The 25329-nt window shown below is 33.0% G+C and overlaps 4 protein-coding genes across 9 annotated transcripts; 3 read left to right on the top strand and 1 right to left on the bottom strand.

Moving 5' to 3' along the window:
* Positions 1–1013: 1013 nt before the first annotated feature.
* LOC101206835 (protein FRA10AC1) lies at positions 1014–7058 on the top strand. Of its 4 annotated transcripts, XR_004218395.1 has the most exons (12): positions 1014–1134; positions 1249–1316; positions 2577–2658; positions 3034–3117; positions 3866–3905; positions 4003–4048; positions 4238–4296; positions 4440–4534; positions 5390–5473; positions 5546–5601; positions 6428–6646; positions 6779–7058. XR_004218395.1 is itself a non-coding variant. In XM_004135884.3 (11 exons), the coding sequence occupies exons 1-11, from the start codon at positions 1079–1081 to the stop codon at positions 6511–6513; spliced, it is 729 nt and encodes a 242-aa protein (XP_004135932.1). In that variant the 5' UTR covers positions 1014–1078; the 3' UTR covers positions 6514–6894. The 4 variants fall into 4 exon arrangements, 3 of the variants coding, with proteins under 3 accessions (XP_004135932.1, XP_031745033.1, XP_031745034.1); XM_004135884.3 differs by having other exon boundaries at positions 4440–4507; positions 6428–6894; XM_031889173.1 differs by having other exon boundaries at positions 6428–6894.
* Positions 7059–10737: 3679 nt separating this feature from the next.
* LOC101210896 (hypothetical protein) lies at positions 10738–11151 on the top strand. Its single transcript, XM_004136071.1, has one exon. It carries the CDS (start codon positions 10738–10740, stop codon positions 11149–11151), a length of 414 nt encoding a protein of 137 aa, XP_004136119.1.
* Positions 11152–12952: 1801 nt separating this feature from the next.
* On the top strand, positions 12953–16591 carry LOC101207072 (nuclear transcription factor Y subunit A-4). 2 transcript variants are annotated; one of them, XM_031888782.1, is made up of 6 exons: positions 12953–13142; positions 14093–14301; positions 14434–14549; positions 14740–14811; positions 15197–15358; positions 15478–15655. In XM_031888782.1, the coding sequence occupies exons 2-6, from the start codon at positions 14100–14102 to the stop codon at positions 15532–15534; spliced, it is 609 nt and encodes a 202-aa protein (XP_031744642.1). In that variant the 5' UTR covers positions 12953–13142; positions 14093–14099; the 3' UTR covers positions 15535–15655. The 2 variants fall into 2 exon arrangements, with proteins under 2 accessions (XP_031744642.1, XP_004135933.1); XM_004135885.3 differs by lacking the exon at positions 15478–15655 and adding an exon at positions 15659–16591 and having other exon boundaries at positions 12964–13142.
* A 506-nt stretch (positions 16592–17097) lies between these two features.
* Positions 17098–24705, bottom strand: LOC101207315 (carotenoid 9,10(9',10')-cleavage dioxygenase 1). Of its 2 annotated transcripts, XR_004218205.1 has the most exons (15): positions 24368–24705; positions 23529–23599; positions 23263–23277; positions 22566–22677; positions 21964–22063; positions 21417–21479; positions 21136–21246; positions 20870–21054; positions 20003–20141; positions 19574–19691; positions 19390–19491; positions 18667–18918; positions 18148–18259; positions 17754–17854; positions 17098–17340 (listed from the first exon to the last, which is right to left on the bottom strand). XR_004218205.1 is itself a non-coding variant. In XM_004135886.3 (14 exons), the coding sequence occupies exons 1-14, from the start codon at positions 24599–24601 to the stop codon at positions 17825–17827; spliced, it is 1644 nt and encodes a 547-aa protein (XP_004135934.1). In that variant the 5' UTR covers positions 24602–24705; the 3' UTR covers positions 17538–17824. The 2 variants fall into 2 exon arrangements, 1 of the variants encoding a protein (XP_004135934.1); XM_004135886.3 differs by lacking the exon at positions 17098–17340 and having other exon boundaries at positions 17538–17854.
* Positions 24706–25329: the final 624 nt, after the last annotated feature.

The following is a 25329-nucleotide window of genomic DNA, read 5'->3' as shown; positions in this document are numbered from 1 at the left end:
ATGTCAATAATAATGATGATCATAATTAAAACATTATGGTTGGAATATTTGGGAGTCTTTAAAACATTTTTTAATGATAACTTTTAATACTTTGTTTGGGAATTCATAAATGATGTATGATGTGACAAAAACGTGGCAATTCCATATTGTTAGGATTAGATACATTAAGTAGGCCAAATTACAAGTGCGCATGAGAAACATCTAGCAACTAAGCTTAATATATATTCACATTTGGCATAAAATCTATTGTTATACTATGACATGCTCCTGCATGAGTCTTATCGTTATTGTAGTTTGTCTCAATATGATGTTAATTTTAAAATGACAAGCTTTTATATACATTGAAAAATGTAAACATACATTGCATATATCATTTGATATATAAGATAACAAATTGTACATATTATGCACACTTATCATATACAATGGTAGTTTCCTTGGAAATTCAAATATATTGAATATGTTGGGTTATATGGGTCAAATTACTAATCCATGCTTTTGTTTATGAAGGAAACAATATTCGATTGTTTGAAAATTTTAATGACTTGTATAGATTTTCAATAGAAGATCATATTCAAAAGTTCATAATCACCGAAATTTTTTTATTTCAATAAATAATAAAATAATTTGTTTATTTATTAACATTTTCGAATATGAGACAGTTGCGAATATAGAAAATTTAGATCAAAATTTCAACTATTATAATTAGGGATAGTTGCAAATTTAGCAATTAAATTCAAAATAATTAGTATATAGCAACATTTTAAAAAAATTACAAATATAGCAAAATTTATCAAATTTTAGATAGTGTCTATCACTGATATTGATAGATCATGTTGTAAAAATTGATCTATCACCGATAGATTATACAACTTTATCAGCGATAGTTTTGCTATATTTGTAATTTTTTTAAAATATTGTTATATTATTAATTATTATTCCTCCATTACACTTCTAATTAGGCGGTAGGAAAGCCCGGCCCAAATTCATTGCTGATTGGGCCTCAGTTCAATTCCAACGGAAGACAGACCTTTTATGGCTCACCAACTCAAAGAGAAGGTCATTGCCTGGCGCGCCCATGGCGTCGTTCGGTTCTCTGAAGAATGCCATCTTCGAAAGAGAAGAGAGAAAACAGTGGGTTCTCCTGGCCTTTTATCTCTCTTAACATATCCATACCCCATTTCCATGGAGTTCCCTCTGTCACTTACTCTGAATTGTTTTTCTTCCTTATTCTTGAAAATCTTGCAGACAGTACCAGGCTCATGTGCGAGGGCTCAATGCTTACGATCGCCACAAGAAGTTTATGCATGATTATGGTGCGATTTCTACTTTCTTAATCTTTATTTAACTTTTAATGGAGCGTTCTTGTGTAGTTAATGAGCATTTGCGATGGAGGCGATTAGATTCGTGATCGTGGCTTAATTATACGTTGCTTTAGTTTAATAGTTTTGGTATACGATCTTGTATTTTAACATGACGATCATGGAAGTGATTTAATGATATTCTGTTTAACTTTGAGCTCAGTCGGATTTTTTCTATCGCGGTTGCTAATGGAATCGAGTGATAACAAAGTTCGATAATAAATGTTAAACAAAGTTCATTAAAGTTAGACTTGTTAGCTTACTTGCTAACAGACGGACGTGAAGGATGCTTGCAAATATTGAGCCGCTTATTTGCATATCCTGGAGTCCTAAAGCAAAAGAATGATGAACAGTTTCCTTCACTAAGATGACAGGAAGCTACAGTCATCCTAACATACAGTTTGATGCAAAATATTTTTTTACCTCGAGATTAGTTCAAGTACTTTAAGCATCTCACTGACCTCAATTGTGCCTCTGGCCTTCTGGTCTTTTAGCCTTGAACTTTGGGAGGATATTAAAATTTCTTATTTAGAGACTAGAGTCTGGAAAAAAAGAAGATAAATCCCAGGAAGTACTAAGAATTCGGTGGAGCATTACTGCTTCATGTGTCAGATGAGGTACTGAAATTTTAATGCAACAATGCAATTCATACCTTGTTTGAGTTTTTTTATTTCTTTTATATATATAAAGATTGTATGACTTATGAGTGTATTGTGTCTAAGACAGATTTGTAAGTAAATGGCTATGGTAGTCTTCATGCTTTTTAGTGTGAAGTTCTTCTAGGAAAGGAGAAGATTTTATAAATTTGTGCTCAAAGTTAAAGTATTAGGACTTCAATTTGGTTCGTGTATTGAAGTGGATATTTTTCTATTCGTACATCTCAAAAATAGCTGATCTGTTTTTTTGCTTTTAGCACTAAGACTACTTTGAACAATCTATTGGTTAGGCTTATGGATTTTCATATTCATTTTTTTTTTTAGATGATTATCTTTTATTTTCCCACGTTACTATTTATTATGGGAAGCACTAGAAAGAGAGCTTCATATCTTAAAACATCAGCAACTGTGTCAAATTATCATTCATGTCAGTCAATGCAACTAAAGAATAGAAGTATCTTCATTTTTTTAATAGCTCTACTGTCCTCCTTAATAGACTACCAAATTGATATTTAGTTGTTTTTTACTATATCAATTGTGTGGACTTTATTGGTTGTAGTTCATTTCTACGGGAAAAATAAGACTGGGGAAGAAAAGCTTCCCATCAAGACTGATCAAGACACCTTGAGGGAGGGCTACCGGTATGAACCCACTATTCTTTTTATGACAGTCATAATAAAGTACCTCATGTTTGCAGTGCGTATTATGACCAGATTGGTGGTTTCTTCAATAAGAAATAAACTAGGTCATATTCATACTGGTAGCAGCTTAGAATACTTTGAATAATGTCAACTGTAGGTGATGAGGGGATTATTTTTTGGAAAGATGGGTTTTGGCTGATCATAGGATGTCCTTTACTTTGGTTTACGCATTATGGATATCTTACTCTATGAATTGATTAAGTTTTTTTTTGGATAAGTTTTATAAGATTTTGTTTAACATATGTGTGTGTATAAATATTAAATTTCTTTGGAATCAGAAAGTTTATAGGCTATTTTCAATGAATTATTTTCAAGGTTCATTCGTTCAGAAGAAGATGACATGGATACATCATGGGAGCAGAAGTTGGTGAAGCGATATTATGATAAGCTTTTCAAAGAGTATCCTACATGTAACCTGATGCCATATTTTTTGAGCTTAGCCTTTACGTGTTTGTAATATTTGATTTGATCAAAGTTTAAATCTGGTTTTTGTCTTGATTTCTATTTGTTGATGTGGTTGAACCTTTGAAAGTTTGATTTTAGTCATTGAACCTTTTTTCCATTTTTTTAATTTTGGTTCATTAATATTTAAAATATCAACATTAATCTTCAAGTTTTTTGTGAAGAGATCATATTTAGTCTCTATCGTACAGGACAAAGGTGACAATGTAAATAGGACACTGTTAATAAAGGGGTTAAACTACATTTCAAGGAATTTCAAGAAAGATAGACTGATAGAGGACTAAAAAAATGATATTTAAACATTAAATGACAAAAAAAAAAAAAAAATAGTGGGTAGAAATCAAATGACCAAAATGAGAATCTATAAGTTCAGGGTCCAAACTACCAGAGAGTAGATTATAGTTTAAGGACAAAAACTACAATGAAATCCAAATAAATTGCAATGTGCCTTAGAAAGCACTTTCAGCAGTTAAGGTTTTCTTTACGTGTAACGTTGAATAATTTTTTTGACTCTGCATTTCAACGGCTGCTTTGCTGTTAGAGAAGCTGGTGCAGTTTAATTTGATTCCTCATTTGGTTATTTTTCTTTTAGCATATGTGCAATGTTTCTTATCTCAAGAAGAAAGTTAATAATTTTTTATGCTGTGAGAGAAAATCAGATATTGTTGCCTTAAATTCATTGAAGATACTGCATAGCTGATATGACACAATATAAAAGTGGGAAGGTGAGCTATGAAGTTTTCTCTTTACTTCACTTCTATTTTCAGTTTCTTACTGAAAGTCATTTGAAAATCAAACTACTATTAAAATTTTTCTTCATAGATTGGTCTCAGGTGGCGTGCGGAGAAGGAAGTAATGTCTGGGAAAGGTACATTTTTTTACTGTCCACTCGACAGTTTCTTCCATATTTTCTTTCATTAAGTTAGCTGATTAGCTTTCACAATTTATCTATTGGCATTTATAGCTGAAAGTACCAATTTCCTGTTGGCTACTATACTTACCTTTTTTGTTGGGATTTATGCTTGAGCTTTTGGTTGACCACTTTTTCTTCTGTCAGGGCAGTTCATATGCGGTAACAAGCACTGTGATGAGAAGAGTGGTTTAGCAAGCTATGAGGTAGTATTAATATCTCTTGATGAGCTCTGGGATGTTCAAATTTGGAATTGTTTCCCATTTGTTACAAAATAAATATTCTAAATGATCAATGTTGGCTGCTTCTATTTGTTACTGCATGTCTTTTTACTTCTCTGTTATTGCAGGTGAATTTTTCTTATTTTGAAGCAGGAGAAAACAAGCAAGCCCTTGTAAAGTTGGTAACTTGTGGGAGGTCGGTGGTCTTTTTTTATATGCCAAGGTTCCCGATTCTATTTCTTTTTCCCCTCAGCAACTATGCTGTCGATCTGTATCAGCACTTCGATGTGGTTGTCTCCTTTTGTAGTTTTTATTCAATATGCAATCCATTAGTGCCCTTTGAACTGCATTTTACTATTGAAAATGCTGCTTCTTTACTAAACTGTGATTTGATCTTATGGAATATCATGTCTTTTACTAGTTGATTGAAAGGGGGACTTTTAGATAATAGGAGAACACACAAACACATTGATATTGTTCTATAGCATTGTTTCAATAATCATGGGTGCTATGTTTCGCCAAGACTGTTATTTATTTTTTCGCTTTGATTGAAGCCAAACATTTTTTACATGCAATTTTATCTTTTATAGATATGCAAATGGTGGAATGCTGAATTAAATAATTAGTTAGGATCTGAAGATACAATCATTTAATGCAGCTGTAACTTCCATTTGCATGATTTTGAATGTCATGTGGCCATCTGCACATATTGATAGGTTTTGTTTCTGCTTGGATACAGATCATATGGTTTTGAATCTGTTGCTGTTTCATTTCCATCACTTCGTACATCATAACTTATATTTAAATGTGATGTCAAATACAAATATCTCATGCAACTATTTATGACTCATAAAAATATATATATAAAGCATGCAACTATTTTCACCGTAATAAAACTGTTTGTTTGGAATCTGGATTGTTCTTTTTATGATTTGTCAAACTGGAATTCTCACCGAGTCCCCTGATGACTAGAAGCATTGTTTTTGATTTAATTTTTCTATTTTCATATTGTTTCCTTACTTTTCTTTGTGAGATTTATTTACCAATACTTGCTCTCATCTTGGATTATTTGGAATAGATGCTCAAAGAAGCTTCACTACAAGAGACAGAAAGAAAAGGAGAAACTGGAAAGGAAGGAGCAAGAAATGTCCAAAAGGAAGAGGTGCTACTCAAAACTTTAAATTTTTCTGCTTGTCAAGTTTAGCAGAAGCTGACTGTTATATTTTACTTTCAGGCCAAGTGATGACAGTTCAGATACTGAGGATGAAGGGAGCAGAACGAGGAGAAAAGGTCTGATGAACTGCCCTCTTAATATTTTGGAGAAGTTATTCACTTGTGTTTGTCGATGACTCTTATGCTCATGAGAGTGAAAGTAATGTTGGTGGCTGCACAAAAATTTATGTTTTTTTGTTTCTTTATTAGCCTTTACTTTGTCTTCTCTTGTTAATGTACATTCATTGTGTAAAGAAAGTCGAAGTGGTTGATTGCAAGAATTTCAAGGTATCTTGCCCTTTGAATCTTTTGTTATAGAAGGAAACCATTTCCTAGGCTTGGTACTGTATTCTCAGGTTCATTTGGTAGTGTGAAAAGTATGGTCCATAATAGAAATCAGAGAACCATACCATTTCCGACAGTTTGTAGAACAAAGAAATATAGAGAAATACCCCAAATAGTTAAGAGTCGTTTGTAACTTCCCTCCCTGATCAAGTCCTTATCTTGGGAGTTGAACTCAATAATTTCATTTCTTTCATGTTGAATTTACTAGAAACTACTGACTAGATTGGTAAAAAGATCTCGTGGCTGATACCAATAGAGTTTTGATTTGGCTGATTTGGAAGGAAAGAAATGGTAACAATTTTGAAGGCAAAGACAGAAGCCGAGAACAACTTTTAGACATTTCCACATTTATGGCTTAAAAAAATTCTAGTTTTTTTATTTTTCTTTTGGGTACAAATTTGTATCTGGCAACCATAGTATTTTCTCATATTCAGCTGGAAATTTTTTGTATCCTCATTGGATTGGCTCGTCCTTTTACAGCATTTCACATTTCTATCCGAACCAAATCAACCTTTGAATAGTTAGTCTATTGACATTGACTCTTGCCGTTTCTTTGCAGGAAAAAAGGCCTCAACATCATTTGGGGATCATAAAGCTGATAGCAAAGAAGAGTTTGATGAGTATCTGGAGGGAATGTTTCCATAATAACGTTGATGATGATGAATATAGGCCTCAAGGTTACACTTCTCAGCCTCCACAACCATTATTTTCAGCGATCCGCTTCCTTGAAACCTTTTCGAAGACAAAAAAATGGCTAAAAAATGGCTGTGGTTGTATTGTACGTATTTTCTTTTTACTTGAAACTTATATCTTAGCATTAAACATCATGTCCGTGTGGTTGTTTCCCAAGTCATTTAATTATTTTGTAGCCTTATCATGATCCACATATATTGTTCTGTTATATGATCAGCTGCGCAGCTGGGTTTTTGCTCAGAACCATTTGCAAAAGCTTCCTTACCTTTGGAAGTGAGGAAAATCGAGTCAATCAATGGTACATTTGGTTAGTCAGTTTTCCATTATTAGAAACTTGAAAGTCTCTTGTGTATTTAATTTTCACAGGGCTGGATGGGCATCCTTCGACCTTTCATTCTAGAGGTGAGAAGCTCGTTCCTTCATCCCATTTCCAAAAAGGGCCAATTGCAATTAGACTCTTGAAATTTTCAAAAGTAATTTAGTAGTGTTGAAATCAAGTCCTCTCAAGGTTACAACAATTGTAAAAGTTAAATTCATCACTTAAATCCTTAAAACTTATAAATTAATATAGTTTACAAATTAAATCCTTAAAACTTATAAATTAATATAGTTTACATAATTAAGAGTTCAATTTCTCAATTTTAAGATTTTGATAAATTTGAAGTCTTAATTTCTAATTTTGAAAGTAATAGTATAATTGCAACCAATGCAATATAACGTTTATGTATGAAAAATAAAATCAAAATATTTAATCTCATAGTTTCTAGAAGTTAAAATTTAAATACAGTAATATCACAGTCCATCTTTAACTACCATCTTAAGAATAAGACGTGTATACTTTAAAAATGTACAATAGTATGAAAAGAAAATTGAAAGAGTTAATTGCAGAAGTTATGGTTTTTGTGTGTGTATGCATACATAATACATGCTGCACACAATAACTCATTATTATATAAGTATGTGTGTTATATTTATTGATTAAGGTTAGGGGAATATTCTACACCCCGTTTAGTCAATAGGAATTCTTCCAACTCCTCCTCTTCTTCGTCTAATTAGAGATTCCTCGTCTCGGGTGGATCCCCCCCTGGGGGTTATTATATGGATCTTAATTGGCTTCCTCCAATCAACTTAGACCGATTATAATTGCGTTATATAAAACGGAAACTTGACAAGGAAATGTCAAATTGTCTGGTTGGTGGGTTGGTGGATGTTAGAATTTCACATCCAGTTTTCCAATTTTATTTGATAAGAGGGTTTTTTGTCTCTTTCTATTTGTTTTTAATGTGTAAACAGGTAGGATTCGAATTCTTTAACATATTTCAACACAACTCTTTTACTTCTGTCACATGGATTGATCTTTCTAAGTACTAATCAAAATTTGGTGTAAATAAACCTTTAAATACAGCTGAAAACCATATTTATTAACCGAGATTTGTGTATGTAAATAGATCACCTCGAAATATAATACTGGAGAATTGTTGAGATTTCAATTGCAAGTTGAATTAATTCTGTTCTAGACTACTAAACAAAAAAAATATTGAAAAACCAATTATGTCAAATAGTTTTTAAATCATTATACGTTAAAGGGGCACTATTACATCAATTTATTATCAATCTAGTTTCAAATTTTTTCGTATCATTTTTAAATTGTTGACATTTATTAAAAATTTATTAGACATTTCAATGAAATAGTTGGCTAGAATTTGTTAACAAAACGTTGGTTGTCACTAAATTATCATTTTATTAACAAAGTTAGACAAAGATAAAGTTGACACATTTTGGAATAGATTGATTTAATTCATGGATTAGTTTTATTTTGTTGATTATCTCGATTGAAATCTTCGTGTTAAATAGCACTCGAATCAGCTAAAATAGTTGAACAATAGTTCAAATATATATAGAATAGACAAAGTACAATGATATGGAGTCACATGACAAATTTTTATTGAATAACCGTAATTGGTAAGATGAGATGTCAAAGTGAACTTAGCTTAATTATAATTAACATAATCTTCCATTCCATTGACGAATTCAAGAAATTTGTTGACGAAGGGCTTCACAAAACAACAAAAATAATATGAAAAAAAAAATTAACCTAGGCCTAAAGAGGTGGTTAAGAGTCAAATTTACTATGAGTAATTGATGAGTGCCAATATTATGTCACATATATATAAAACATATAATTGTGGGGGAGTTCGAGTACTCTTTAGATCTATGATAAATCCACCTATGCTTCTACCTCGATTTCGTTGTACTAAAAAGAATAAAACCAAGACAACGCCCAAATCGAAATCTAAAGTGTGCTTTAAGACATATGCTATTAACCAATGTTAAACCATTTAACACCCAGTTTTTTATATACTATATATATAGCTTTCAACTTAGAATTCACAAAATTTGATAACAAAATTCTACTCCACAAGTTAAAGTTTAAAAAATAAGTATTATATCATATCATATTGACATTTGATTTTTTATAAAAGAAAAAAATAGTCGACCAATTCAAAAATTTGTATAATAGTTTACTATTTTCCATTTCTTTTCAATACAAATCGGAGTTCAGACTTCCATGCATAATGCAAACCGCCACCTTTACTTCATCCATTAATTTCAAGAAACGTTGCATCATCTCAGGCACCAACTTTTATTACGTGGCATTCATGCATTTGACAGCATAAACGTCTTCATGACGATTCCCTAACGGCTCAGTACGGTTCCGTCAGTTTCCCGTTAGGGCTTTTGAAATGGAGTTGACGTGTCGTTGTCGGAGGTGGACCTTACACCTTTTCTATTGTGACACGTAGAGCCATTCAGTTGTACCGTACAGCTGTCAACGTCTCACATTTTCCAATAATTATTATTTTACTTCAACATAACTAAAAAAAGTAATAGAAAAATTGTAAAAGGCATAAAAATTGGATAAAATATTTATACCAGTACAAAAATTCATTCTAATAAATTTTGTTATACAAAGGGTAAATAATTTGTTAATTTTTGAAAAATTCTATAAAATAATATAGAAATCTACCTTTTGAATTATAAGGAGCCGACGAAAATGTTCATTTCATTTTATTTTACATGGATTTAAACATTAATTTTTGTTTGATTTTGTTTTAAAATATTTATATGATATTTAAAATAATTTTTCTAGAGATTAGAAATTATTATTCTAATTTAAAATGTTCTATAATCATTTAAATAAAAATATAAAACCATTTAAGAGACTTTTTAAATTCATTGTTTTGTTTATAGACTTATAAATTAATTTTTTAAAAAATTAGAAGATTAACCGAATCTATTCCTATAAACTTTGGTTCAAAAAATGCATAGACTCAAAACATACATATTCTCCACAAATAAACTTGAAAACTAAAAAGTTTATTTTTCTAAAAGAATATTTTGATTCTTATATCTAAAAGTTTATTCCATGTTTAGTTTTAGAGTAAAAATTAATCTTTGAGGAATTAAATTTAGAATTTTAAAAAAATAAATAATTAAAATTAAAGAACAAAAAAAAATATAGAATTAAAATTCAAGAAACTTATTTAATTTAATTTTAAAATATAGTTTGAAATATCAAAGTTGGGAATGTCGAAAAGCTTCCATTACCATTGGTCGCCTTTTGGTTAAGCCTTTGGCATTGGTCAGTTTGTAGCCACTTACCATGGAGAAAATGACCTAACTACCCTTTGCTTAAGAAAACTCAAATATCTATTAATTTGCCATTTTTATAATTATAATTGTCCAACACACACTAACACTTTCTTTATTTGATCCACATCCATTAAAAACTACTCAATTCACCAATTTTGTTTGATATTGGTAACCCATTCCAAAAGTCTATGAACTTGTAGACATTTGGAGATCTTATGTGCCAAGACAAAACCATTTTTAATATATATATTTTAACAATTATACAATGTTTAAATCAAAATACCCCTTCACGTATAGTAAACAACGAAATCTCATTAAGCAAGCGTCAATTTATAATTTTGTTGTGCTATTGTATAGACGGTAAAAACGAAGTAAGGCCACCTAGATTTCATCATAACAAAAAGATTCTAACTTTTTCTATTGCTTTTAGTTATAAAAGCACACTCCATCCAGTCTTAATTAATTTCTTCTTCAATACAGAAGGCTCAAATTAACACACGGCTTAAAAAGCATTAGAGTATAATGGCGGATCCAAAAGCAGGTGGGATAGTGAAAAAGGGGCAGGAGGAAGGGCTTGAACTGGCAGTTGCCCTTTTGAAGGAGTTTGAGCTGCCGGAGGGGCTACTCCCTTTGGCCGACGTGGTGGAAGTTGGGTACGTGAAGGAGACTGGTTATGTATGGATTGTGCAAAGGAAAAAAGTGGAGCATGAGTTCAAAATGGTGAGTAAGTTGGTGAGTTATGACACAGAGATTACTGGCTTCATTTTGAATAAAAGGATTAAGAAGCTTAAGGGGGTTAAGGCTAAGGAGTTTCTGCTATGGCCACCTGTTAATGATATCTCCATTGAGGATCCTTCCACAGGAAAGATTCATTTCAAAAGCCTCGCTGGGGTTACCAAAACTTTTCCAATTCAAGCCTTTGCTGCAGGCCAGTGAGCTTGGCAATGGCATGGCATGGCATGATCATATAATATAATTAATAATTTTACTCTCTTTATCATGTGTACGTTTGTCTTTTGGTTTGGCTGTTAAAATATGTTTGATTTTGGACACAAATTCAAATTCAAATGTGTGTTACTCAGATGGTTTTCATTATTTCAAAGATGAATAAATTTAGTAAATGTTTTACCGTTGATTGTTGTGGAATCGATAAATAAAGAAAATAAGAAAAACCGAAAGTTAACTACGCCAATAAGAAAAGGTAGAACAATTCAAAATATAGAGTAACTATGTATTTAGGGTAAGTTAATGCAATGAACAAAATTGTAAATAATATAAATACACACAAACAAATTCAACTTAGGTACATGTGTTGATGTGTAGATTTTTGTACGACTATATTTGACATAATGGCTTGGTACTTTAAACAAAGAAATTGTTTTTCTTTTAATCAAAAAGTTATATATTATATTTTTTATGACTAAGAAATATTAATAAAATAATATCAATAAACATTAAAATCAAACGTTTAAGAGATTAGATATCAAAATTAACAAATCAAGAAACATAGTCACCACTCAACTCACCAATAATATGTATGTCTAAGAAAAAGTTAAAAGAAATTGTCATTCTAATTTGAAAATATTGTTTTATAATAAACAAAATATCCTCAACTCTTCAAATGCTTCTTCATATCCAAACCGCAAGTAACAAAAAAAAATTAAAAGATATAAAAGAAAAACATACGACAACATGGATCTTATAAGACTCAACTCTAAAATAATTAATTTATAATAACACTTCTGATAAGTGCGAGTCTTAAAACTACAATTTAAAAAAAAAAACTTATATACTTATGATAAGTTCTAAAAAAAACAACATTGATAAAATTTAGTTTGGAGTTTAGTCTTCATGTAATTGGACCAACTAAGTATAGTGTTATACCTAATTACCTAATATATGAAATTGGGGATCATATAGATTAATTCATATGTCATCACAAAAATAATAAAGAATTGTATGAGTGGATGGATAAAGGATAAAGGAAAAGGAAAGAATGGGACAAAATTGTAAAATAAGAATGAAAAGAATGGAAAGGGAAGGGGTGTGTGTGTGTGTGTGTGTGTGTTTTAGCAATTGATTCCAAAGTCCACTTATTTGTATATATAAATATGTATAATTAATTGAGAATGTGTAAAAGAAATAAGAAGGGTTAAAAGAGTCAGGTCAGCAGCAATATCTTTATACCTTTCTTCCTTAAAGGGAGACACAATTGGATTACAACTTGTGTCCTTTACCTCATTCAATCATTAATTCTACACTCTTTTATTACACTAATTTTATATTTACTTTCTTAAATCTACATCTCCTAATTAATCTATTTTATATCTTTTTAATTCAATTTTCAAATACAAAAGCTAAATTTCTATTGGATATATAATTATTCCATTTTTAACCCTATAACCATCCTTCCAAGCTTAGAATTTAACATTTCTAAAACATCCATTTACATAGATATAATAACAATAGTTTAACCCTAATTCTAGACTACTTATCATAAAAAGGAATACCATATTTAAAGTTTATTTTTTTAAAAAAATGCTAAACTACCATAAACTTATAAACACAGAAGACACATTTTTAATGTTTAAATTTTGAATTAAAATTTTATTTTAGTATAAAAAAGAACTATTCCTTTTCAAACTAAATTGAAATATAAATGATTATAATCAAAATTTAAATAAGATTGGGAGTGTCCTAAAGATCCCAAAGTTTTAGGGACTGAAATGCTATTTTCCACTTAATTTTCGTCTTCTCCATTTTTAATTTACATCTCTCTGTCATCTTCCACTGGCACTGCAGAGAGAAAGAGAAAGGGAGAGAGAGAGAGAGAGAGAGAGTAATGGAACTGAGCTAGAAGTCCAAAGCGACCTTCAAACTAAACCTCTCTAGGGTTCGATCGTCGGCTTCATAATCACACAACACTTGTAAGTTTTTCTCCTCCTCTCGCTTGTCTTTGGTTTCACTGCTTACTATCGGAATTTTGATCGGAGTTTGCTTTCATCAAGCCTCCATTTCACTTCAGATATTTGTGCTTGTATTTCTTTTTATCTAGTATTGATAAAATGATAAAGTATAAGGAGGAATACTGTTGAAATTTTGAGTTTATGAATGAGAAGAACAGAGTGTTACCGAAATTCGATTGTGAAAGTGATTCTGAAATTGAAATCGTCGAGTCGAAGAGGTTGTCGTCTTGTTGTGTTGGGAATTATGAATCTGCTGTTTTTACTTCTTTTTTCTTTTTATTTCTTATTTTCTTGTTTGTTTGCTGCATGCTTTTCGGCAACTGGAGATAGACCTTTACAGAGCCTCTGTTTTGGATCTATGGAGTTTGCAGAGGTTGAAGTTTGTATAGAGTAAATGGAAACTGATTAGATGGAGTTTGTAACGAATATCTGGTGTATTTACTATGCTGTTTTCTTGACATAGTTTAGTATCTCTTCTTATGTTATTTAGAATCCCCTGTAATGTATGGTCAGTTGTATGGATCGCTGAGAAGTTTTTGTCAATATTAAATAATCTTCCATCTGGCATGCTGGAGCTATTTCAATGATTTGGTGGTGCTAAGTATTTCAGGTTCATTAGGATTTGAACTGGGTATTCTTGTAACCTACTTAAGGTTGTGTGTTCGAAACATTCGACGAGCTTAATAAGTGAAAGCACTTGATGTCTCCTAAGTCTGGTCTTAGCTCTTGAAGGAGGCTTGGGTTTTTCTCTCCCTTTTTTAAATGGAGGAGCCGAACATATCATGGAACTTAGTGGAATAGATTAGTTGAAAATCTCCTGATGCTGTTGTGTAGTGTGTGATATAAGTTGAAGTGAATTAATTTGTTTTCCTTTTGGGTTTAATTTTCTCCCATTTACGGTGACATGATAGGTTTTGAATGATGCCATCGGAACCAGAAAATGTAGACCAACAAGTAGCTGATGGGGCGAAGTATTTGCTTCAATCGACTAAATTCTCTGAGCCTTGGTGGCATGGAGTTGGGAACAATACCATTGCAGGTGAAGATGCTGCCAAAACATCTTCTGCAGAATACCTGAATGTTACCGTTGCCAGTGGAGCAACGCAGCCACAAGCAAATGGTATTAATATGCTCTTTCTGTAAAGTAAATGTCTATGTAATGGATATGCTTTATTATTAATTTAGTATATTTGTCTATGATTGTCTATGAATGGGCAATTTAAGTGATATGTTGAAACACTTCTTGGTTCAGATGAAAATATTGGGAAAGAAGTCCAGCATCTCAAGTATATTCCGTTTTCTACATCCCCACCGGTGGGTGAACACCTTGACCTAAATTCCCAGATGGAACTTGTTGGCCACTCAATTGTAAGAATTGTCTGTCCCTCTGAAAACAAATGTATACGAAGAAATAAACATGAGTAGTTTGTGTAGTTTTTTATTTATGTGCCAGGAATATTGAATACATTTCTTTCCTAAGAAAATAGATGTTTGACTTTTTGGCATTGCTTCCCTCTTAACTGGATATAAAAAGGACTTCAAGTATCTCCATTTGCAGGTTTTGACATCATATCCTTTTTCAGATGCACAATATTGTCAAATGCTGACTTCTTATGGACCACAAGCAACGGTATGCTTCACATTTTCTGTTTTTGTTAAAGATGTTATTCATTATACTGAATCACATTATCGTCGGTTTTAATTAATTTATCAATTGCAAGGATGGGGTTTAAATCATGACTTTTGAAATGATAATTTGTGCTTTATCCATTTATTGTGATATATGGTTTAAAAAAATTCTGTATGAATAGAGGGTAAACATGTCCCTCGGTCCTTGTCGTGCTTCCTTTTTTATGTACAGTTCTCTTTGAAAAGAAACATGCCACCTAGCAATTCCTTCGAATTTTAACAAACAAGAACACAAAAAATGGAGCATCCTTTTGTACCTACAGTCTACAAACCCTTCTTGCTGTTTGACCGTTCAAGAATTATGATTATACTTCCTTTTCCTGCAGTTACCTCGTATTTATGGACTTCACCATGCTAGGATGCCTTTACCCCTTGAAATGGAAGAAGAGCCTGTTTATGTAAACGCAAAGCAGTATCATGGTATCTTGAGGAGAAGACAGTCCCGTGCCAAAGCTGAGCTTGAGAAGAAAGTGATAAAAAGTAGAAAGGTATAGCCAACATGAGTTGAGAAGATAAAATTGACTCATAGACAAAATATATTTCTTTAACTAAGCAGACCCAAATGGATATTTGTAGTTAGTGAACTTTTTGTAAATCATCTTTCCAGTTGGTTACAGCCTATGGGCGGGAGGATCATTTCATTGCATTGTACAACTACTATTGATGCTCTTTTGTCTCACCAGGGCTATCTTTTCATATCAACCGCATTCACTCTCTTGTTAATTACATTTCATCATAGTTGTATATCATTATTTACTTTAATGGATATCCTTTTCCATTTTCTACAGCCATATCTTCATGAATCCAGACACCTCCATGCTATGAGACGAGCAAGAGGCAGTGGAGGACGATTCCTCAATACCAAAAAGCCCAACAATGTTATGTCCAATACAAACAGGGAGGAAGACATCGATTCTGTTGCAAACCATTCAACAAAGCCGGTCAGCGAGGCGGTATCGAAGTACATGGTGACCAATGAAAAAGGAATCAAGAATACACTCGATGAGCAGAGCAGAGAGTTCATGACACAAAATATGCAGATAACACACGCTTTCTTCAATGGAAAATCTAATGTCCATGGTTTATCCACATACAGTTCACAACTTGGTGATGTCGAGGGAGGACATCTCGATCAGCCACATGAAAGTATGCAAGTGAATGGGGCTCCACAGAGGGCCATCCCCATCAAATGAAAGTTTCTTGATGGGGAATGGGGCTTCTCCAACACTGTTTAACCAGTTTCTAGAGCAGAAAACTTGAATACACTCAGTAAAGTATTGAGTGTTGATTCTTGTGAGGAGGCTCTGTTAGTGGTTGGAAGCTGATGGATTTGCCCTCTTTCTGCTTGGAAGAAAACTGCCTTTTTGGTGGTGTTTCTCAGGCAATTCATTCTTGGCTTTAGTTTGTACTCTGAGGTGAGATTGGAAGAAGATGAAGAAACGCAGTGCACCAAGAAAATATGGTACATTCACTGCCTATTTCTTTCCTCTTCAATTTACCTCTTCTATTACTTATGTAGTTCTTATCATGAATGTCTGTCTCATAAAAACAATAAAAAAATTTAAAAAAAAATGTAAGGTTGAAGACTTTTTAGGTTAATTTAGGTGCAATTGGGTGTTGTATCTATTCAACTTTGTGTGCATGTTTCAGTTGATATATATTTTCAAGATTGGTGGACTTGCAAGACATTTAATGTGGAATCTCTCTTTCACCTTTCCTGACTCTCTGTTGCACACTGGGAGAGTAGAATTTAGTTTACCCCAAAAGAGACACTAAATCACTTTTTTAAAGATCATATTATGAATTTTGTTTATGAATTTTGAGGTTTTTGTTTTATTTGATTGATGAAATTTGTGAAACTACAAATTTTGTGTCCTACAAGTTTCTAGTTCATGAAAATTTAAAATTTATTGAAATTAACTGATCTATTAAATATAACTTTAATTTGATGGTTTCATAACTAAATTTGATAATTAAAAAGTTATGAGGAATCGAGTCTTGAGAGACTCAAACCTTGTTGTTCAAGAATTAAACAAAATCACACACATTTTCTTACTAACTGTGTTTTTAGTTGAAAATTCAAACCTTGGTTTGTTATCATCTCAATCGAGCAAAGTTCACTTTATCACACATAAACTTAAATTTGAACGTGTATAAACCGTGCGGTACTGTGAACTACATAAATAAGACAAGGTCAATATGGAAAGATATTAGTAGCAAAAGAGGCAAAACTATAATAATACTTTTTTTGTTAAAAAAAGTCCATAGTCACGATAACAATCACAAACTGAACCAAAAGTACAATTTGGACCCAGAAGCTAGTACAAGCAAATATTTGATATGGCTGGCACTTTGGCAGTTCATATCATAATGCTACTAAAATTCAAATGTCAAATAATTAGCTGATAAGGCTGGCAGTTCTTCGTTCAAAAAAGTCTCTAGCAAAAATCCTCATTTCCCATGTCTCCCACTGACACAATAAAATAGGAAGGCAGAAAGCAAATATTTCATATTCTGTCAAATAGTTCTTCGTCCATTAGTGTATGTTTCAATAAACTCGTAAGCAAAAAACTAAATGAATCTTCCATGTGAACTTCAGGCTAAGACGTAGGAGAAGAGAACACTAGACAAGTTCATATCGTTAGAATTAACAGAAGCCACTGAAAATTTAAGAAAACCATTTTTCATTGTAAAGAAAAAGCTTTTTATTCTTTGAGTTACCATCATTCTTTACAATGAGAAGGGTGACTTCTTATTCATAAATGCAAGTTTTCACTTACAGATCTTGTGGGGAGGGAGGGAGGAAGCACAATATATTATAAATTAATCATAATAAAACATGCAGAGGTAAAAGTATGTCAAGATAAGAGATGAATATAGTACATGCTAACATTTGTTTGTTTGTCTTCTTCAGGTCTTCTATGACATTTTTGTCATGAAAAATAACTGTACAGTTAAAGCCTTCCTTGTTCTTGAAGTTGCTCCTGTTTGAGAAACACGAAGTGTTGAATGTTAAGGCACTGAAGCTGAAATAAGGGAATGCCAAAGGCTAATGAAGTACTTCTAACTTCTAGTTCTAAGATAATTCACACACTCAGGCTAACTTGTGGAAGGCAATAGACTATAGTTTACCCATTTTGCTCTAAACTCAAGTGTATGATAGTTAGAAATAACTCGTTGTTGGGTTGGTTGACGATGGCCAATATTGGATAACAATGGTTTATTATTTTAAGGTAAAGACGGTCAGATTGTGAATGCAAATGACTTTGACGCTAACCTCTGTAACAAAGAAGGCATGAAACCCATATGGAACTCTGTGTGGCAATTCAACAACTGCTACAGGCTCAGATGACATAGTTTTTGCATCTACAACATTCACTGCGGATTTTCTGCAGTCAACAATGAAAATTATTGTCATCCTCTATAGCAAAATAAACTAATTTGATTCGTCACATGCATTTAGTAGAACTATCTACTTGTGTTTTTATGCAAATACCAACGCTGCTGCTACAGGGTTAGGGTTAAATTCTACTGGGAGTGCGAGTTCATATATTCATGAATTGCAAAAGTTATAAGAAAAATATCAATCAAGAAAATTATAGAATTCCCACTATATGTACAACTTCAACTTTCTAAGCATTAAATGCATTTAAACTGATAGCAGCCACCTAGTAATAGGATATCCAATTAGAATGTCTACAAAAGGCATCCGTATTCGAGCTACTACTCATGATATATACAAATATATAGATACATATGGCATAACTAACAATATATTAAAGTGTCAAGCAGTTACCCAGTATTCTCATCATGTACGAATAATATCAAGTAGCCATCATCTTCTTCTGAAGTGGTGCCAGGTACGCGGGGAACAAAGATAGCTTCTGAACCAAATCTACCAGGTCCAAGGTCATAGAGGCCCTGAACATTTCCTCCAACTTCAATCTTCGTCTTTCCAGTTTCAGGTTCAGCATGAAGATCAAATTTAGCGATCCCTGTGACTTTTGCAATGCTGTCCAGCGTAGTGCCATACACATATTGTTGTTTCCTGAGTGCAAACAGAGCACATACACTTATCAACCAATTTTTTATGTTAGGAATCCAGTTCATCAAGGCCAGGACAAAAAAAAAAAAAACGTAAGAATTGGAAAATTATGAACAGCAATAGATGATATGCAAATGCTGTCGATAAACTTTGAAAACCCATTGTCTTCTTTAAATAAAAGCTCTACCTTTACCTAAATTTTAAATGTATGGTATCCCATTTCATACAAACAATCTAAACTATTAGTTACTCGGATATTCAAAAGAATATAACCTAAAATCCCCTATGGCTATGTTTCTGAAGATGTTTTCTAAATGAGGATCATGATCTTCATTTACAGAATTGGGAAGGAAATAAATGTTTATTTCAAATGTTTCTTACACCAAAATTTGATGATCTCATCATATATACCCATGGATTCATTCAAGCCGATATTCTTTTAAAAACACTAGAAAATTAAGGAAACTAAAATACCTGCCAGTGTAGGATTCATTCACTCTAGGAAAATCTACAGCAGATTCTGAGAGTTTCCTCTGTGAAGCTAAACCAGATTTAAGATTGAATCTCATCTCATACCTGACAGATGAAAAAATAATTAGAAACGTCACAGCCACATCAAGAACTTTTCTTCATATGTAGAAATGGATTAGAGTCCTACAGCTCATTAGAGAAGTTCTCGAGCTTCTCTTTAACAGACCCACTGACCATGTCCAAGTCGGGATTCTCAAGACGGCAAGTAATCAAAACTAGTTCATCTTCTTCCTCCCAAGCATTAGCTAAGCAGAAGTACACAACAAAAATGATGAAAATGAAAGGAATAAGAACAATGATACAGTCTGTTCCATTAGCCAAACAAACAGAATCCAGTAAGAACGGAAAGGTTCAGTCATTCAGTGAAGAAAAAGAAGGTTATAGGTCCACTGATAAAATCTATAATTTCCCAATCAAATGAATTTTGACCATAACCACACGTGTATTACTCAATGAAACTGACATTTAAGATTGTAATTTAACAATTCATAACAAATGGACCAGCATGTCAGAGATATTACTAGCTTTAAAAGACATGGGTAGCACAAGTACTCACCATTATGAAATATAAAACAATTAGGAAGCTCAAACCATCGGATAAGCAAGTCATCTTTTGCATATCTTGGTAGCACACCAAACCTAGCTTTTTTTGTAGCATCAAATGTGAAAATTAACTTATTTTCTTTCACCATTTCCTGAAAGTTAACAAGTTGTTAATTATTGTATGACCAACCATAAGATCAAGCGCTTCAGAATTTAACAATCCTGATGCTAATAATTGTACTGGAATCCAATAAAACAGCATATGTGGGTATTCTTCTAACTGAAGAAAAAATATAAATTGTTAATAAAAGTGGAACGTACTTCATAAGAATAAACATGAATGGAAAATCCTTAAAATTCCCCCAGGCACATTGGATTAAGGGTGCATTTTTGTTTAATCACTTTTGATTATTTAGTGAGATTTCCCAAGATAACTTTAATTTCTTTTTCTTTATGGAGTTTTTTTAAATATTTCCGAACTTGAGTGCCAATACCATTTCAAGAATATAGTTGTACGAGATTATTAATGGGGAAATGTACTTTTCTATCTTGTGTACATTACTGTTGCTTTCTTATACCATTGGTAGGAAATGAAATTGTAAAAGTAATTGATCGGAAATCAGTCTGTTGGCAGCATCAGATGGTGCAGACCAGCCATTTAAATCCTAGGGTAACTACATGCACATCAATTTACAAATGGAAAAAAGAAGGGGAAAGACACCAACGTCCCAAACTTGGGTTTGAGAGATGAGGCTCGGCTGGCATCAATGATTTACAAATTATATCCTTTACATACAATGCATTACTTTGTTATTTAGTAGCACAAGTCATCTGGATTAAAAATATAATTAATAACAAAAAATGTTCACAAGTGTCATACCTTGGGTTTAAAATATAAAGGAAGATCCATAAATATTGCATAATTTTCTGTAATTGCGAAGTCATGCATCATGACAGGAGCTGGAATTGTGATTGGTACGGGGTCATGCATGAGACCGTCCTTGGAAATAACTCTGTATGTAACGTATGGTGGTGAATGAGAATAGCCAAATGTAAACATTTCGCCTGCATGCAGAAAATTAATCAGCATAGAGCACTTCATCATATTTCGCCAAACTTAATAGGTGTCTTTTAGGGTGCTTATACCAGTGACTGGATCAACCTTTGGATGAGCAGTGAAGGTGTGCTTTAATCTCTTGTCATAATCCAGCAGACCAAGCGTCTGCAGATCTCCATCTTCCAACACTTTTATAACATCTACATAAAGCAAAACCAACTACTCAATGGTGTTTTTCCTTCTAATTCTGTTATTCAGTGGTCATAGGGTGATTGGTGGGAGGACAGTTGATTTTTCCTTCCCCATCAAGATCTTGAGACTGATGTTTGAGGAGAAGATATCTGAACTTGAAAGAGAAGATAAAACTTACAAGGTTTATCTCCCTCCGAAAGTGCTAGAAGCTTTCCATGGTGATATATGAGAGCTGTGTTACCTAGATAAGTTATTGATTATCAGCTTCGAACAATTTAAAATTGAAGTTCCATAAAAAGGAAAGTAGTAAAAACAGCACATGTATATTCGATCATAATATCTAATAGGAGAGGCCTACACTATCATCAGTGATTAACGAATGAACAGGACTAAAACTGAGTTTTTCAGGATACCCGACCCCAGTGTATCTGAATCACATGGAGAATTTGACAACGCCAAAAATGATAACAACCATGTACACAATTTAACATGGGTGGCATACCAAAACCCAACCATGTAGAGTCACCCAAATGATTAAGGATTTAATGGAGTCTAACTACCATCATTCAAACAAAATTGAAGACAGAGAATGCAATATTGAAGGATGACAATGTTTGGAAGAGTTTAATTGGGCATTTATCAATCTGGAGAAAAATTTTGCCAAAGAAAAAAAATGACGAGGACTCCAACAAATAGAAAAAATCAAAAAATAAACAAAATCCTACCTGTCCCAGTACCATATGAAACATCCAACACCTTTAACTTTGCTCTCAGCAATTGCATGTTAACCATTATTAACCCAAAGAACCCTTTAAGATCACCAATCTGGAATGACATCAGAAGTTAACAGCAATTAATTAACTTTTTCAAGTTCATCGTTTCTAAAACTAACTATCCCAATTTTCTCAAATACAGAACGGAGTAAAACAAAGAAGCCAATAACACTGAGCTACAATGTGAACTTCATTACTATTTTATAATTGTGTACACATTAGCTGTCTCCTTACTTTTTCTTTATCTTGTAGTGGGTCATTCTCCTATATAAGAAGACCACCTAAGTGCTACATATTTGAATAACATAAAACTATTGTTCTCTTACACCTGAGATGGTATCTCAGTGGGTAAAACTCTATACAACTCTAAACCCCTAAAATCCTTAGCCACCATTTTTATGGGTGCAATCTATTTACAGCTCCAGTGTCTTCATTTTCACTCGCTGTGACCCAAACTCAATAAATTACACAGTCAAACAAACTTCCACATACCAGGAGAACAAAATAGCTTTTATTTAGAAAAATGGGAGTATTCAAGTAGCAAAGCTATGCACCTTCATGAATTTAGAAGCTCCAAAATATTCTTCTTGTTTAAGTCTTGATGTCTGCACATAACGGGAAACATATGATGCTTTTCCATCTTTAATGCGCAATCCATGGATCATGCTGCAAAATAAATAAGCAATAATCAATAAAAAGCCAGGCCACATAGAAAACAGAAGGGAAAATTCAATCTATTAGCTAAATGAATATCATGTTTAGAACAGAACTACATTGTCTAAGACTTGGGCTACTCTGATTTTGTAGCTCCCAGATGATAACAAAATATTGAAAATGTTTGGGCATAAGACTTCGGGAATGCAAAAAAGAAAACTTTTTTACGATTAGGAGTTATACTACAAAAAAGCCTATTTGTTCAAAAATCAAGAGGAGAGAAGATTGTCAGTTACAGTTTAAAGAGTTATGAAGTGTTAAACTGAAGACCCTTCAAAGTTTTTGTCAATTCGGTACGCTGAAATCTGAATGAATGTTCCACAGGTAAATAACAAGTCAATGAAAGGGATAATTTTATACCGTGAGACAAAATTGAGCCATTCAATTCAGAACTCACATTAATTACTGAATCCATCACATCTAGGACTGGAATATTGTTCACTCGGTGAAATTAATGAAGATGCAGAAACATATACAAATGTAATCTTTAAGTAAGCTGAAATAATGGGACGAACTAGGAAGTAGAAGGTGACTTACCCATCTCCATCAAACCTGCACATGGAAAAAAACACAAATGAGTAACAATTCATCTAACCAAGCACTAAATGATATGGACAAAGACAAGGGAACTAAAATCCACCCTTTGCTGGCTGGCACCATCCCCCACCCCACAACAGAAAAGAAAGTTAAAGAATGTGCACAAGAAGGAAATATGCCAGGCTAGTATAACAGAGTTATAATTTATCTATAATGTTATGCAGGACTCTTGTGCAAAAAATTGCTTAAGATTTCACAAACCATACCAGTGGTAACCAGCAACTGGGCTAAACTTCGGATTTGGTCCCACCCTAACAAACTCTCCATTTAAGCATTCCTGTAGGTTTATAATGCATTCAACGTTAGAGTAAGCAAAATTAGGATTAATTACAATCCTCAAGTATAGACCAAAACAACACACACAATGCAGAAATGTCAACAACTCGTAAACAAAGAACTTATCTAGCACAAACATTTATAAATGAACGAAAAGCTAGTTCAAAAGCATCCTCCAGCTCGAAACATCAATTCATCTAACTCCATATCAAGCGAATTTGCAATTTCCCTCAAGGGTATTACTTCATTGCTTTAGATTATCTAATCAACTTGCATGTTTTCTCAAATAATCTAACCAACTAACATCGCACCCTCCTTGCCGTCACACCAATTCGGATAGTATAATTGGATTGAATTATTACGGGGAAATAAGAACTTCACGACTTAAAACTCAAATTTCAGACGAGGCCTCACTTGCTCAACTGACGAACCATTGGTATCCGGGTTCCAATTGCATTGAGGCCTACCATAGCCAGTGGATTTGAAATATTTGATTCTAACATTGATTTTATTTATTCACTTGCAAAATATGGAGCAGCAATCTTCAGATAAAATCAGCCTAAAGAATCGACAGCATTATAGAATAAACAAAACCCGATCCACACTCCTATTTCCAAGAAATGATTCTTCCTTAAGAAAAAAAAAATCATTAAAGCAGCATACAAACAAGAAAACAGTATCCTCAGAAAGAAAGCCACTAACAAAAACTATACAACTAACCCAACTGAATATAAACAAACACCAGATCAGAAAGCAAATTACAACTCACCGGAAGATAACCTTTAACAGGGAGATCAGTAATCGGAGGAGTCTCATCATGAACGGGAGCAAAATTACCGGAAAGATAATGCTGAGGCTTGGAAGAATCAAACATAAGCTTGACAAACAGCTTCTCCAACAAATCGGTGGCCTTGGATAGAAGGCCGTTACTTGGGTTGGGAGTCACCTCCACCAAGGACCGTCCGGCGAGGCCGCCGTTGAGCTTCTGCTTCTGATCAGCCATTGTGAGTGAGAGACACAAGATTGAGAGTGGAGAATGGGTTTAGTGGTGAAATAAGGGAGTGGAGTGGAGGCATGTGGGGGAAAGTATAGCCACGTAACGATGCCGATGACCATTTTGTTGAAATTCTTTCCACTACCATACAATGTTTCCACAATTCTGTTCATACACGAAATTATATATATTTTTAAATATAACAAAATATTTAATATACAAAATGTAATATTTCATCCTAACTTCATAGGAATTAGCCGTGAATCAGGTCCTCTATGAATAAGCTACCATGTGTACTTGTGAGGTATCTACAAACTTATTCTCTATAATATAAATTTTTTAGTTGTGTTTTCTCCTTCCGAAATTTGATATCAAATCCATCCTGGATGAACTCTCTAGACATCGTCACCATTGTTTGTTCTCCTTTTTTGTTACTACTTACTATAAAGAAAGTAAAAGTGACGTTTACACGAATATATTCCCATTCATGCTTAAAATGTTTTCAACATCACGGATAGTGTCAAAAAGTAAGAAAAAGAGAGAAATTTATTGCATAGTTGGCTTATGCATATGTATTTTTTTTTATCAATTGGTCATAAAAGCTAGTTCAAACACATTTATGCATAGTTGATTGTATTAAAATTAAAGATTAAACAACCAAAACAGTAATGTTTCTAGTAAAAATCGATTTAGGAGTTGTCAGTGTAATTTAATCAATCAGTAGGTACCCAAATTGA

Source organism: Cucumis sativus, chromosome 7 (assembly GCF_000004075.3).
Source record: "Cucumis sativus cultivar 9930 chromosome 7, Cucumber_9930_V3, whole genome shotgun sequence".
Taxonomy (NCBI): domain Eukaryota; kingdom Viridiplantae; phylum Streptophyta; class Magnoliopsida; order Cucurbitales; family Cucurbitaceae; genus Cucumis; species Cucumis sativus.
Note: the sequence above shows the minus strand (reverse complement) of the source record. Positions and strands in the feature narration are given on the sequence as shown.

What these genes read in the sequence shown, in the direction of transcription:
- LOC101206835 (XM_031889173.1), top strand. Translation starts at nt 1,079, where the DNA reads ATGGCGTCGTTCGGTTCTCTGAAGAATGCCATCTTCGAAAGAGAAGAG. An exon ending in GTGGTTTAGCAAGCTATGAG is followed by an intron (nt 4,297 to 4,439) that starts GTAGTATTAATA and finishes CTGTTATTGCAG; the next exon opens with GTGAATTTTTCTTATTTTGA. An exon ending in GAAATGTCCAAAAGGAAGAG is followed by an intron (nt 5,474 to 5,545) that starts GTGCTACTCAAA and finishes TTTTACTTTCAG; the next exon opens with GCCAAGTGATGACAGTTCAG.
- LOC101210896 (XM_004136071.1), top strand. Translation starts at nt 10,738, where the DNA reads ATGGCGGATCCAAAAGCAGGTGGGATAGTGAAAAAGGGGCAGGAGGAA.
- LOC101207072 (XM_004135885.3), top strand. Translation starts at nt 14,100, where the DNA reads ATGATGCCATCGGAACCAGAAAATGTAGACCAACAAGTAGCTGATGGG. An exon ending in AACTTGTTGGCCACTCAATT is followed by an intron (nt 14,550 to 14,739) that starts GTAAGAATTGTC and finishes CTCCATTTGCAG; the next exon opens with GTTTTGACATCATATCCTTT. An exon ending in AAGTGATAAAAAGTAGAAAG is followed by an intron (nt 15,359 to 15,658) that starts GTATAGCCAACA and finishes CATTTTCTACAG; the next exon opens with CCATATCTTCATGAATCCAG.
- LOC101207315 (XM_004135886.3), bottom strand. Translation starts at nt 24,601, where the DNA reads ATGGCTGATCAGAAGCAGAAGCTCAACGGCGGCCTCGCCGGACGGTCC. An exon ending in TTCGGAGGGAGATAAACCTT is followed by an intron (nt 21,247 to 21,416) that starts GTAAGTTTTATC and finishes TGCTTTATGTAG; the next exon opens with ATGTTATAAAAGTGTTGGAA. An exon ending in AATGAATCCTACACTGGCAG is followed by an intron (nt 18,919 to 19,389) that starts GTATTTTAGTTT and finishes GTTTGCACTCAG; the next exon opens with GAAACAACAATATGTGTATG.